We start from the raw sequence: 14,790 nt of genomic DNA on the forward strand, positions 1-14,790 counted from the left end.
AGAGATCTCAGTGGGCTGCCTCAGTCACACAGGGGGCTCTAAGAGCCCCCAACACCCCTTCCAGGGGCTTTCCACAGCCTCCCAGCACATCAGATGACCTGGGCTGAACTCATAATCTCCAGAATAATTGGCTATTTTCTCAGCAAGAGGCAGCAACTTGCGCCTTTGTTGGCCAAGTGGCTCCTTCCTTCTGTGCTTATGGCAAGAAAAACATGGTCTTGTTTAAATGGGCAAATGAGCACATCCCCGGCCCTCCTGCCTGCAGGGGCACAATCCCCACTGGAGTGGGGTTGCTATTAGTTAGTTCGTTGAGTACTGATGATGTGCTCGGGGATGTACAGAACCGGAGGAGCTGACAAGTCAAACGACTCAAACAGGTGACCTTTGAACCAGGTTTCTACCAAACAGCTTATCACAGGACAGCACTGGGGGGCCATTGTTGTGGAGCCCTTGGTAGAACATTGGCAGCTTGTCACTGCCAAGTCCTGACCTGCCCGTAAAACCCCTCCCCCACTTTCCCAGGCAAGGAGCTCTCCGGGAACTTACCTGTAGCCAAAAGCGCCGTCATACACAGAATCGTTGAGGTAAATGACCGTGCCGCTGGGAAGGATGAACTGCTGTCCAGCAGGCGCATTGTAGGAAACCAGCCCATCTGTCAGAGCAATCAGTGTGCAATTAGTGTGGGCCCAAACAAGCATCCCCCCCAGCCAGGTTTGCAGCAGCTCTCCCGGATAAACAAAAAGGAGAGCACAATGCAACATCCACCTAGGCCAAGAGGCTCTTGATTGCAGCACAGACCAGGGATGAGCTCAGAAACAGACTGGGCTCCGCTCTATGAGTTTCACACAAAATAGATGGGGGAGAATGGCTGGAGGGAGAACTGGCCAGGCTGACAAATAGGGCAGTGAAACTATCATGCCAGCAGAGATATGGATGTAGGCCAAGAAGATGCAACCCCCCCATTGCCAGTCACGTCCCCTCACACACAACCATTGCTGCCATGTCCTCTCGCAAACTCCCATTCCTAGCCATGGACCTTTCCACATTCCCACTGCCAGCCACAGCCTGTCACCTTCCCCCGCCCCACTGTCAGCCATATCCTCTATCAAACCTCCACTGCTGCCACCTCCTCACTGCCACCAATGGCCCCTCGCGAACCTCCATTGTGAGCCATGACCCCTCACAAACACCCATCACTCTCATGGCCTTTCACAATTCCCCATTGCCAGCCGGCCTCATGCCAATCCCCACGACCAACCACAACCCCTAGCAGCCCCCCATTGAAAGCCATGGACCCTCACAAACCTGGGCACTGATGCCATGTGGTCTTACAAACTCCCATTGGCAGCCAAGGCCCCTCACACACCTCCATGGCCAGGCCTGGCCTGTTGCAAACCCCACTGCCAGCCACGGCCTCTCACAAACTCCCATTATGGCCATGGCCTCTCACAAACCTCCATTCTAGACAGGGCCCTTCACACGCCCCACTGCTGCCACATCCCCTAGCAAACCCTCATTTCCAGTTATGAGCCCCCACACCATTGCTGCCCCATTCCCTCATAAACCCCTCTTGCCACAACCACATTGCAAGCCATGGCCCCTCACACAAGCCCATTAGTGCCATGGCTCCTTGCAAATCCTCAATGCTGCCTCGGATCCTCACCAACCCCATTACCCACCAGAGCCCCTCTCACACCTCCACTGTGAGCCACACATCTGAATTACTCCCACAGCCCCTCACAAATCCACACTGCCAGACACATCCCCTTGCACACGCTCATTGCTGCTATGGCCCTTTGCACAACCCCATTGCTGCCACTTTTCCTCGCAAACCCCAGTAGCCAGCCACGGCTCCTTGCACACACTCATTGCCAACTATAGCCCCTCACACAGCTCCAGCCCCTCAAAAACCTCCATTGCCAGCCACAGCTTCTCGCAAACCCACATTACTGAAACGGCCCCTAGCAAACCCCATTGCCAGCCATGGACCATTGCACACCCACGTTGCCAGACATGGCCTCTTGCAAACCTCCATTGCTGCCATGTCCTCTCACAACCCCCCATTGCCAGGCACAGCCACTTGCAACCCCCCCATTGCTGACACAGCCCCAAGCAAACCCCCATTTCCAGTCTTGAGCCCTCACAAGCTTCCATTGCTGCCAAAGCCCCTCACACAATCCTGTTGCCAGCCACGGCCTGTGCCAGGGTGTATAAACCCCACACTGGAGAACAAGAGATAAAAGAGCTGGCAGAAGCTGGACTGGGGGCTTAAAAGGGGAAGCAGAGCAGCTGAGTAGGGGGCAGGCAGTGGACAGGAGAAGACCTGTGGTCCAAGCTCCTGGGAAGGCGCCTCCCAGGAAAGCTTGCAGCCTGAGGCTTGGATACTGACCTGCCCAAGCCTGCAAGGGAGGGACTGGGGGCTTCTGAAAGTCACAGACTTTAATTGTGTGTTTGGTTCTTTATTTTACCCTGTGGGGAGAGGGGACACTGGTAGGAAGCGATTCAGGGAGGCAGCCGCATAGCACCCCAAGATGCCGATCTCAGCTGCCTACCATTGGGCCCTGAATCCTCTACCAGCCCCTAAAGAGGGGACAATAACAGAAGCCTGTCCCTTGGTGGGGAATCTAGTTGGGAGACCCGGAAGGTACAAAGGTCCAAACCCTAAAACCCCAACCCATGGGGGAAGTCCTGAAGTCCTTGCTGACTTCTGAAGATTTCCATATCATTGGATTCGAACATGTGACCTAGCCAGAGGGCTGAGTCGCAAATAGGACAGACCCCCAAACAGAGGATTTACTGTGAGAAAGGGGAAGTCCCGGGAGGAAGACAACTTGCCACACCCTAGCCTGACCAGGAGGCAGCACTGCTGATGAGTGTTCCCCTTCCAAGCCCCATTGCCAGCCAGAGCCCCTTGCATGCCCCCACTGCCTAGAGATCCATGCAGACAGATGCATTTCCCTGGTTCACACTCCGGTAACGCATGTGGTGTGTTATGTCAGACCCCCAAACACAACACAGGGTCCCGCTGCCACAGCATGAGCCCTTGTACCTGCAGCTCATCTGGGCCCCTGATCCATGGCACTGGAAATGGGTGTGACTGGTGCCCTTGCAGGCCCCTGCTCACCTAGCCACGTGCAGCCATAGAGCTCCACTCGCAGGCAGACGTTCATGGAGTGGTCGGTGATGGGAATGAAGCGTATGAAGCGAGCTATGATGGGAGGTTCCAGGTCCTTGAGGACAATGTCATAAGGGTTGGTGTTTCCATCCAGCACCTGAGAACGACAGACACTAGCTGGCAAAGGGTGCTGATGCTGTGCAGCTGGGAGAGACAGGGGGCAGCTCACACACCCTACAGGCCTCCGAGTGTGGCTCACGGCTGCTGCACGCTGCCGTACCCTGCCACCACCACACAGCTCTTCCCCACCACCGGGGGCAGGGAGCTCACTGCTTTTGCATCAGTCTCGGCATCTGTGTGGTGGGCACAATCCCACCGGTGCATGGGGCTTTGCCATTGTTAGGGGCCTAGGGCATGGCAGTAGATATGTTTGTACCCCCTGCAGTGAACTTCCATCCAGCACTACAGCTGTGGCAGCCTGGATGGTGCCAATGTTCATCTCCTGTCTACATTGCATTGGGGCAGGTGGGAGAGGTGGATTGGCATGAATGGGCATGGAGGGTAAAGCCTGCACTTCGACTCACACCTCCCTGGGCACTGCATGACAGGTACCATCAGCATCTTCACTGACATTTGCCAATACTCCAGTGACCAAGCCCCAACTGCCCCAGAAACAGATTGCTGACACCCTTCATTGCCAGTCCCCCGGTCAGGCAAGGGCATTCTCTGTCCTAGGGGATGGTGTTCTGCTTGTCGGCTAGGCACTGCTCCAGCCCCGAATGCCTGTAACTCGAGGTGGCAGCTATAGAGACTCCTGGCCCACCTGGTACTGGATTTGCAGTACACACCAGTGCAGCAACACTTGGTTAGGATGCCAGTCTGAGCGTGGTGGCGCATCCCACATGTAGGGCCCCCCTTCCCATCTCCAGGGCAGTGGGATCCTAGCAGGGAAGATTTATTAGCTCCCCACCTCCTTACCTGCTTCCCATGCCGGTTCCTCCAGGAAATCCACCGGGTGCCATCCCGGCTGTAATTGATCTTGTACATTGGTGCAAACTCATTGCCGTGGCCGCCAGCGTGTCGCCCCTGGGTCCCCACCAGGGTGATAAAGTGCAGGGCGTGCAGGTCAATCTGAAGGAACTCCTTGAGGTCATCTGGCTCAACGGGGATCTCCGGACACCAAGCCCCATCGCCCTCTTCTGAATCAAGCCTGGGGCAGAGCAGGGTGGGGTAGGAGTGCAGGGGAGGAGAGAGAGTCACTTCCAAAAAGACTTCCTGTGAGAGCCTATCATGGCACCCTGCTCCCCAGGCGTCAGACCCCACCCTGCCTTCCCTACAGCCCACCCTACCTGCCCCTGGGCTGGCCTAGCACTGACCAGGACTCTTCTAACCAGCAGTAATAGAGCAGGAAAGTCCCAGCTCCTCAGCCTCCAACCCTTAACTCACCTGCAGCACCAGGAGGACCTGTCCTTCCCCTCACAAGGAGCTGGCATATGGGGGTGGATTCACAGATTTGGGGCCCTGCAGTGGGGAGGGCTCTCCAGCGGCCTGAAGCCCTGAGGTCTCAGTTCTCTCATTATAAAATGCTGGAGGAGTGTTCCCCCACCCCCTTTGAGTTCTGAACTTCAGCCTTGGGCCCCCATAGGGACACCAGTCCCATGGGCAGGGTGGAGCTGGGCAAGGAGCAGCATAATCCGAATTTCTCCCTCCCATGGGCCATCTCGTGTTCCCCCAGCAGCTCACACTGGATCTGGAGTGCTGGTACTGGGTGCCATTTCTGAGCGTGACCCATACATCTCCTCGCCTGTTGTCGTGTGGGGGTGTTTCCTTGCCTCCCCACTCACAAATCGTGTGCTCCCCTGATTTGATCCTGGGGCAGGTTCTGTATCTGACCCATCAGAAATCCCACCAGAATCAGGCCTGAGGGCCAGTGTGGGCCCAGGGGAGGGGAATACCACACCACTGCCCCCAGATCCTGCTCACCAGGGGGCCCAACTGCAGTCCCTGCTTTCACCAGTCGTCACTTGTAGGCACCTGTTGGGCACTAGCTACCCAAAGTGCGGGAGGACAGGAAGCACGTGGGACTGCACTGGGTCAGGCTGACAGGACCAGGATAGTATATGGCAGGAGTCGGAGGGTGTCATCATGGGTATGTTCCCTGAAGAGTCTTCCTCACTGCCTCTGACGTGGGGCTGGACCTTCAATAGCAGCATGGTGTGTATACAAAACTGGCCCCTGCTTCGAGCCCTACAGGAGCCCTCACAGCTGGGTCAGGGGCCAGGCACTAGAGGCAGAAACACAACGTGCAGGGCCTGCCACGTGAGAAGCTGTTGGGTAACTAAGGTGGCAGGGCAGAGCCCCAGATGGAGAGGTGAGACGGGAGGGGCCAGGAGAAAACATCTCCCTCCAATCACTGGAAATGATGCATGACTTTTCCTCAGCACCGGGTGAGGAAGAGCAGTCAGTAGCACAGGAAGGAGGAGAGGAAGAGCAGGGAGACTATAGACAGTGTCCTGCCACCAACTCCCCAATGCAGAGCGACAAGCAGCCATAGGGTCAAACCCCAGCCTTGGGGCAGCCTCTGCTGGGCACATGCTGGGTGTAGCATCTCTCTTGCAGCTGCCCTCTCACACTCGGGCAATTTCCGGGGAGTGGGCTGGGCCAGCAGAGAAAGTGAGGCCAATGGGGCTGTTCAGGGTGGGTTTATCTCACCCTGCCTGCAGGAGTTAAGATGAACATGGGTGGGAGGAGAGGAGACCCGGGGTGAGCGTCACCCATCAGCAACTGCTCCTTGCTGGCTCAGAGTCACTGCTCCAGCTGAGGGAACGTTCATGACAGAGTTCCTAGCACAAGGAACTCTCCCCAGCATGCATTCACAAATGAACACACGCATGCTTGCCGCATCCTTTACTGAGCCCAGAGTGAAGGAGGGAGCTCACAGAGGGCACTTTGATGGCTAATGCTGGCTGCAGGGAGGCCCCTTGACATGCAGCTGAGCTCCAGGGCCACATGCCCTTCCTGGGTCTGCAGGCATCACACACCCCATTGGGTCTAGTTTCCTGTGAAAAGGTCTGGGTTAGAAAGCTCATGGCTGCATGTCTTTCACTACAAAACTCTTCCCCAAATCTACCCTGTCTTCTGACACACGGCATGTCCCTTTCACCCCAAGAATCCCCGGGTCTGAGCCCAGGTCCCCAGCCCCACTGTCCACTTGGTACCTTCCTTGTGCTCCCATCTCCGCTCTGCTCCCCTTTGCAGCTGGCTGGACTCTTCCTCACTCTGGGACCTGGCAGGAGACTGCTAGGGACGGAGAGCAGCAGCTTCCCTCTTGCTGATGAACATGCCCTCAGCCTGCATTTGGAGGAGCCTCAGCCAGTGACCAAGCTGTCAGCCATCCTGGCACCTGACAGCTGCTGCAGGGACTGGCCCCATGCAAGCCTAGCCATGGCTCCACAACATTGCCCCCAGGAACACATTCCAGGAACGCTGTCTTGGGCCAGCCCCACAGCTGCCATGGAACCAAGGCCCCACTGCCTGCTTCTGGGAAGTGCTCTCCACCTCCCCACAGCTGCAGCAGAGCCTGCCTTGTCCTGTGCTGGGCCCAGGGCACAGGAGCAGTGGCGGCTGGCAGAGGAGTCTGTAAGAGCGGCAGCCATTGATGTATGCTGCACATGCAGGATGACACTGGCAGAGTGAGACTGCAGGTGCATGGAACACGCCCTGGGCCCCAGCACAGGGTCCTCGCCCAGCAATGGCCAGTCACAGAACAGGAACACCAGTGAAATCCTGCTATGGCCATTGAGAACATCAGTGACGCAGCTGTCCCCTGCCATAGGGCGAGTGTGATACCAAGCAGCCAATCACCCCCATGTGAAAGGCACACGGCTCCCTCGCGTCGGTTGCCCTCACCTTCCATACTTGGCTGCTGTGGATTCAGACCACTGGCTGGAGGCGGAGATGTCTTCGTCTGGGATGTGGCCGCCTGACATTCCCAGAGGATAACGGCACACAGCTGAAACGAGACACACCATTGGCTGCCCCTTCAGTTTGCTCCAGTGATGTGGAGAATGCTCAGTGCTTCCGAGGAACTCAGAGCTGGCGGTCAGGAGAAGGTCAAGCATGGTGCAAGCAGCTCTGGGCAAGCTCCACCCAGTGCATGCCAGCCCTGCCCCACCACACTCCATGCTAGCTCAGTCCTGGGACCTCCCCAAAGCTATACCCGTGCACCACAGCTACCACAGTGGTATAAGAAACAGGCCCATCAGCAGATCTCTAGAAGCACTTCCTGCTCTTCTAGGCTTTGGCTCCGCACCGCACACAAATATTGGTGCCCTGTATCTGGTGTAGACCCATAGACCCCCCTGCTATGCCAGCCTTAGGACCTCCACACAGCCTGGCTGATGTAGCCATTCTTGATACATCCGGCAGCCCCTTCTCCTACCTCTGCCCTCCACACAGCTCCAGATACACTTCTGTCCCAGCCTGCAGCACCACCTGCTACTCTAGTGCCTGGCCCCTACCCCCCCAGTAACATCTCTGAAAATGTACCTGCCGCAGCCCCTCCTGGGCTCACACACAGCTCTGCCAATGCCCCTCACCCAAACCCAGCTATCCCAGATCCAGACCCCATCAAGACAGCTTGGCCACCGCACTTCAGCAGGTCACGCCTGTGCTCCCTCCATGCTGCCATCCTGCACGAGGGAAAGTGACTCCCCTCAGCAGGGTGGGGCAGGGAGGTAATTGACTTGTAGTTGGCAGCGGAGGTGTCTCTGGTATCCAGGAGGAGTTCCCAGGCCTGGCAGGAGTCCCCAGTAACAGCCAGCGTCACGCAGAGACTGCTGCAATCTTGGAATAAGTGTCCTGAACTCCTCTCAGCCAAAGGACCATCCAGGCAAAACCCTGCTCTGGCTGGCTGGCATTAGGCAGAACAAACCACAGACTCTCCCCCTGGATAGGGCAAACAACAGAGTGTGTGTCACGATCCCAAGCAGAGCCGATGGAGCTGGGAGAAAGGACCTGCCCTACATGGAACCACCACAAAGCATAGCTCAGACTAATTAGCGGACAGTTAGCAAGGTCTATAGATAGGCAGGATAAAAGATCCTCATGTTCTAGTGTTGCCATATATCACCCCAGAAGTGGCTGCATTTCACAGTGAGTGAAGAGACCATATGCCTCTAACTTAACCTAGTGGCACTGACTCTGGGAGGCTGATCAGTCTTTAGCCCTCTGCTGAAAGTGGTGGCATGTGTGAGCTGTGCTAATGGCTCGGGTGATGGGAAGAAAGGGCTTTGCAATGATACTCAATGTGACCCATTTCCAATGGCATTGTGTTAGCAAAATGTCCACCAACCAGAGCACCTGGAGCTGGGAGGCAGTAAGTCGTCCCCCACCTCCACCACCACCACAGAGCGTGACACCACTGGAATTAGGAGTTTGTAGATGTTTATGAATCAGATGACACCTCCCAGATCCTTCTGCCACAGAATGAGATTTATTATGGTCCCACACTAAGACACACCTACTTTGCCTACATGTTCAGCAGACAGACCCACTTTGCCAAAGTGATCAATTTTGGCTGTTTTGAGTTAAAATACACTTTAACGAGTGTTGCGAGAATGCAGAATCAGTCAGTGCTATGCTTGGCTGATGCAGCAACTCATGGTATTGGACACCATCAGGTGGTCGAGGGACGTCTATCTAGAATACATCACCGGACATCGGCAATACCGGGGGAGATGAGCTGGAGTGCCGATGAGAAGCAAAGTCGGGGGAAAAACTGAAATACTTCCCTAATGGATTGTGTTTTCTAAGGGACAGACTATCCTAAATTCTCAATTACTGAGGGACAATCTTCACTCATTCCTATATTTGCTTTCCACAACCAACTCTCTGTACTACTTTTCATGAGTGAAGTACCTGAATACTTGGATGCTAATACTCTAACTGTATCACTGAATTTATTAACCTTAATCTGGGATACTGCCGATTATGTATTTTATGACTTTCAAACCAACCTTTGTACTTTTGGACAATGTAAACACTATACCCAGAGGTACAGACACTCTTTCTTTAACCTGTGTATTATATCATTTTAACATTAGCTTTAATAAACATTTTGAAATCTTGAACACTGGGATGACAAAGTGTTGTTCTCCTTAGTGTTTGACTAAGCGCAACAAACTGTACTTACCATGCCCTAACTGAGAGGTTCATGCTCACTCAGTGGCGGCTGGCAGAGGAGTCTGTAAGAGCGGCAAGTGCGGGGCCCGATTCGATGATTTAAATCCCTTTCAAAACTCTTGGCAGGTCAGCAGTTCTAACTCTGATGTTCTCATTATCCATCTAAGTGGCCAATCCTTTTTTTTGAAATTTGCTAAGCTCTTGGTCTCTTCTACTTCTCTTCTCCAAGGGAAACACGCTTTCATTTAAAACTCTCTTCCCAGGAAAAGTTTTCCAGGCCCTGAATCATTTTCCTCATCCATCAGAGTCCCCTCTGATGCTGCTATATTGTTTTGGAGACAGAATGCCCAGTACTGCACACAGTATCCAGAGGAAGCTGCACCACTGAGCGATATCAAAGCATTAGAGTATTTTCTGTATTATTATCCCTCCTGTTCCTTACGCAGCCAAACTTTTGGTTTCCCCTTTTGAGCAGAGGGCTGTTGTGATAATTGGGCCTACACATTTACCCTCACTGTGAGCTCACCAGTAGAGAGTGAGTTACAGTTGCCAACCCTCCAGGATTGTCCTGGCATCTCCAGCAATTAAAAAATAATCTTTAATTGAAGATTGTCATACAATGAAACCTCCAGGAATACGACCAATCAAAGTTTGCAACCCTAGAGCGAGTGTAAGGTTATTGTGATCAGGGCTGGCTCCAGGCACCAGCGCAGTAAGCAGGTGCTTGGGGCGGCCCATGGAAGGGGGTGGCACCTCCGGCTCTTTGGCAGCAATTAGGTGGCAGGTCCCTCAGTTCCTCTCGGAGGGAAGGACCTGCCGCCGAATTGCCGCCGAAGAATGAAGCGGCGGTGGTAGAGCTGCAGCCGATCGCAGCTTTTTTATTTAATTATTTATTTTTCCGCCACTTGGGGCAGCAAAAACGCTGGAGCTGACCCTGATTGTGATAGCTTATGAACTAGAACAGGGAACGGCAACCTTTCAGAAGTGGTGTGCCAAGTCTTCATTTATTCACTCTAATTTAAGGTTTCGCGTGCCAGTAATACATTTTAACGTTTTTAGAAGGTCTCTTTCTATAAGTCTATAATATATAACTAAACTATTGTTGTATGTAAAGTAAATAAGGATTTTAAAATATTTAAGAAGCTTCATTTAAAATTAAATTAAAATACAGAGCCCCCCAGACTGGTGGCCGGGACCTGGGCAGTGTGGGTGCCACTGAAAATCAGCTCGCGTGCCATAGGTTGCCTACCCATGAGCTAGAACAACAAATGTTGATAGAAAAGGTGTGAAGGGGAGACAGCGTGACTGAGTCCAAACAGAAAGGCCTCCTAGCCCAGCTCAAGGACTGTATTAAGATCATGCTTGGTAAACAAGAAAAATGTGGTGCTGGAAAGTAACTAACCAAAGTTGGTGTGTTGAATATTAGGCCTAATTGGTGGCTGAAATAACGAAGGGATGGGCTGTTCCATCCATCACTGCCTTTGGGGTCTTACAAAGAGACTTTGGGGAGACAAACTGGTTACTGGAGCAAGTTTCACCATCATGGCTGCCACCCCCATCATCTCCTGGGCCCCAGACCTTTGTCATCCTGATCCAGACAGGTGTCCTGACAGGACCGGGCCAGAGAGAGGGACCCAGATGACATCACCACCCCTACCAGCTCCAGCTGAATCCCAACCACCAGCTGGGATGTGAGACTTTCTCTCCTCCCTGCTCCATTGTGCCCTTTTCCTTCCCTACCTTATTTCTTCTCTTTCCTATCGCTCTCCTTTTGCCTTCTGTCTAATAAGAGTCTGGCTTGGCCGGCCAAGACTGCCAGAAGCTGGGACTGGATGACAGGGGATGGATCACTTGATGATTACCTGTTCTGTTCATTCCCTCTGGGGCACCTGGCATTGGCCACTGTCGGAAGACTGGATATTGGACTAGATCAGAGGTTCCCAAAGTGGGTGATACCGCCCCCTGGGGGGCGCTGGAACGATCCAGGGGGGCAGTAGTAGCCTCGGGTGCAATTGGGGGGCGTTGAATAAAAATAAGGGGGCGGTGGAAGCATAAAGAAAGAAGAGAATATAAGAAAATTTTGAAAAACCGTTCGTACGTTTCATCTGTTGTGTAACAGAGTTAAAGTTGTAGTGATTACTTTATTTTCCAAATAAATTCACAAATTATAACCAATCAGGTGTCAAGTCCGCCAACAGCTCTTAACAAGCAAGTGTTGGCAGGCGACCGTGTCGCGCATTGTCGGGAAGTCCAGCATGCATCGGCAGGAATATGTGCGTGTAATGACTTGTTTACAATACGATACTATAAATAGGCGACATGTATGAAATCTAATTTAGATTGTTTCTGAATTGTGTAAAAAGCAGTTAACAATAGTGCAATAAGTATTTAAAAATTTTTATTCATATTCGATACCTTCGATCTTTACGGATTACAGATCACATACAAAGCAAATTGTATTATTGTTGTTTCAATAAAACAGCAATTTACACGTGAGTATTTTTATACATTTTCTTACATATCTACCGTACGTTTCTGTGTCTCTAGTGCTTACTAATAATAAAATCGTAGCAGGCTTGTGTCGGTACAGTACTATTTGAAGTGTACAGTCAATATATTTGTCATATTTTTTATTACAATACTAAGGAAAACAGGGGAATGAAATCGTAAAAAAACTGTTAACTATTAACATTTATTTATATCTATCGAATCATCTGTGTTAATTGGTAAATAAGGCGTGTGTTAATAAGGAACAATTATTTAAATAAGGGCAAACTAAATTAAAACTATTAACTGATTTTTAATTGCATATTGATTATTTTTTAAATTAATTATTTCTTGATAAATTTAGTTTGATATTTGACAATTTAATATCAAATACATATATCTAATGCTGAGCAAAGAACAAAACCCAGTTTATTAGTTTCATTAGTATTTTAGTTTGGTTGTCTTTTGCCGTCTTACGCAAAAACCACTGTATACCTGATGTCGTGGGCGATATTCTAATAACACATCTTTCTTTACTATATTGTAGGACGTAAGTAGAAATATAGATACATAAAAGAACGCAAATTTGTCACTGCATCTTTCTGTTTGTTCGCTTAAAGAAGGTAGATTTCCAGGGGGGCGCGGAGTAATTTTTTTTCTGAAAAGGGGGGCGCTGAGTAATTTTTTTTTTCTGAAAAGGGGGCAGTAGGCCAAATAAGTTTGGGAACCTCTGGACTAGATGGACCTTTGGTCTGACCCACTATGGCTGTTCTTATATTTTGCAATGCTGCTGTGAGCCTGTGACCAGAAAGAGGCAACTAAAAGCATAGCCCTAAACAGCCCAACGCTGGTATAAGTTTGCCAGGTCTTGGAGTGGCTGATAAGTCCATATGCTGGGTCTGTGTTTTTCCAGCAGTGAGGCTGCAAGTGAGAGTCAGCTCCAGAAGCTGCATTTTCTATCTTTGCTATTCTTTTCTCTCCCCTTCTGTGTGTGTTTGTTTCATTTTGTCTTCTACAAAACGGATCCGATTTTAACAATAGTTCAAGCCCATTTCAACTAACTTCTTCCCTTTTCCCAAAAAAGAACAATTATCATTTTAACACCATTTAAGAGACTGTCAAACAAGGGGATTTTTCCTTTAAAAACCCTTTACCCCTAATGGGAAAGGGAACAAGGGCTGTTGTTAAAATGAAAGCCTTAATTAATTTGAAATGTAAAGTATTAAATAACGTTTCCTTCTTTTCTGTTTCTTAACAACAGGTTTAAAGGGACGTTTGCACCATGGTACTAAGAAGGCTGAGGTCTCTGCACATCAAACCCCAAACCTTGTTTAAAACTGTTTAATGTTGGACAAGTAGTCCTGTCAACACCTATGTCTATTTGGCCTTGTGTTTTTCCATTTAAATTCACGCAACAGGTCTTCATTGAGCAATCCACAATGAAACCCAGGTGAGACCAATACTGGATCCTGGGCCCGTTCTAGCAGACATATTTGAAAAAGGATGTTGAAAAATTGGAGAGGGTTCAGAGAAGCGTCACAAGAATGATTTGAGATCTGGAAAACCCACCTCACAGTGAGAGGCTAAAGAAGCTCATTGAACAGGAGATTTAAAGCAACTTGATCACAGCCTAGAGTAGACATCCCTATACAGGGAGGAGATTTCTGAGAGCAGAGGGCTCTTCAATCTAGCAGACAAAGGCAGAACAAGATCCAGTGGCTCGAAGCGGAAGTCACCAGAGTTCATTCTGGAAATATGGTGCAGATTTTTAATGAGGGTAATTAACCACTGGAACAGATTCCCCAGGGGTGTGATGAATCCCCCTCACTCAAAGGGTAGGTAGGTTTTTCCAAAAGCATCTGAGTGATCACTTGCAATTTCTGAGTAAAGACCAGATACCTTAAGATCAGCTCTAGCTCCACTATCAACTTTTTGGGCTGACTACAGGAATCCTGGGGAGGGTCTCTGGCCTGTGTTATGCAGGTCTGACTAGAGCAGTAGTTCCCAAACTTTAACAACCTGTGAACCGCTTTCACTAAAATGTCAAGTCTCACAAACCCCCTCCTAGAAATGAATATTTCCAGGGATTTTCTCCTTTGCCTAAGTATAAATTATAAAAGCAGTGATCTTAGAAATACAAAATTTGTTTTCATGACATGCTTATTACACACGATTTATTATTATTATTTATCATTACAGTATTTTTATTACATTATGAAAACGGCAACACTCTTCCAAGATCTCACTTTCGTAGCTTGTATCACTTTGAATAAGCCTGTTATAAGACAAGGCTCCTATATTTCATCAAGGCTTATGAGATGTGAAACAGCATGAAGGTATTTAAAAAGCCAACTCAAAGAGTTCCTCCTACACAAGTATTCAGTCCAGGCAAAGAATTAGGGTGACTAAGGTTACCATTCGTCCGGATTCCCCCGGACATGTCCAGCTTTTTGAGCTAAAAATAGCATCTGGGGGGAATTTGTAAATTTCCGGACTCCCCCCCCCCCCCCCCATGCAGAGCACGCGCGGCTAACAGGGCAGCAGGCCGGATGGTGCCACTTACATGGGGCTCTGACAGCCAGAGAGAGCCCCTCCTCCACTTTCCCTGTAGCAGAGATCACTCCCTCCCTCCCTGCATTCGCAGATCGCCTCCGGCAGTCTGGAGCTCCTCCCCTACTCCTCCTCCCCTGCTGCCCAGCGTGCCGGGACGAGCGGCAGGGTAAGGGGGCCAGGGGGTCGGAGAAGGGGCAGGGAGGTTCTGGAGGGGGCAGTCAAGAGACGGGGGGGGTCGGGAGTTCGGGGGGGGACTTTCTGGGGGGTGTGTGGATAAGGTTTTGGGCAGTCAGGGTACAGGTGGAGGTAGGGTCCTGGGGGGCAGTTAGGGTGGGGAGGGTCTTAGGAGGGGGCAGTTAGGGGACAAGGAACAAGGAGGCTTAGGTAGGGGGTGGGGTTCTGGAGGGCAGTTAGGAGCAGGGGTCCCAGGAGGGGGCAGTCAGGGGACAAGG

At 51.1% G+C, this 14,790-nt stretch overlaps 1 protein-coding gene across 1 annotated transcript in view; it reads right to left on the minus strand.

Annotated features, from left to right (window-relative positions):
* LOC112117798 (discoidin domain-containing receptor 2) overlaps positions 1-14,790 on the minus strand; it is a 112,808-nt gene that overhangs the window by 41,130 nt on the left and 56,888 nt on the right. The window contains exons 3-6 of the mRNA XM_026655520.2: positions 7,025-7,127; positions 4,094-4,325; positions 3,125-3,272; positions 547-652 (exon numbers count right to left, since the gene is read on the minus strand). Coding sequence (XP_026511305.1) covers positions 547-652; positions 3,125-3,272; positions 4,094-4,325; positions 7,025-7,127 — 589 coding nt within the window. The remainder of the gene's footprint in view (positions 1-546; positions 653-3,124; positions 3,273-4,093; positions 4,326-7,024; positions 7,128-14,790) is intronic.

Source organism: Terrapene carolina, unplaced genomic scaffold (assembly GCF_002925995.2).
Source record: "Terrapene carolina triunguis isolate 2854851 unplaced genomic scaffold, T_m_triunguis-2.0 Scaffold210, whole genome shotgun sequence".
NCBI lineage: Eukaryota > Metazoa > Chordata > Testudines > Emydidae > Terrapene > Terrapene triunguis.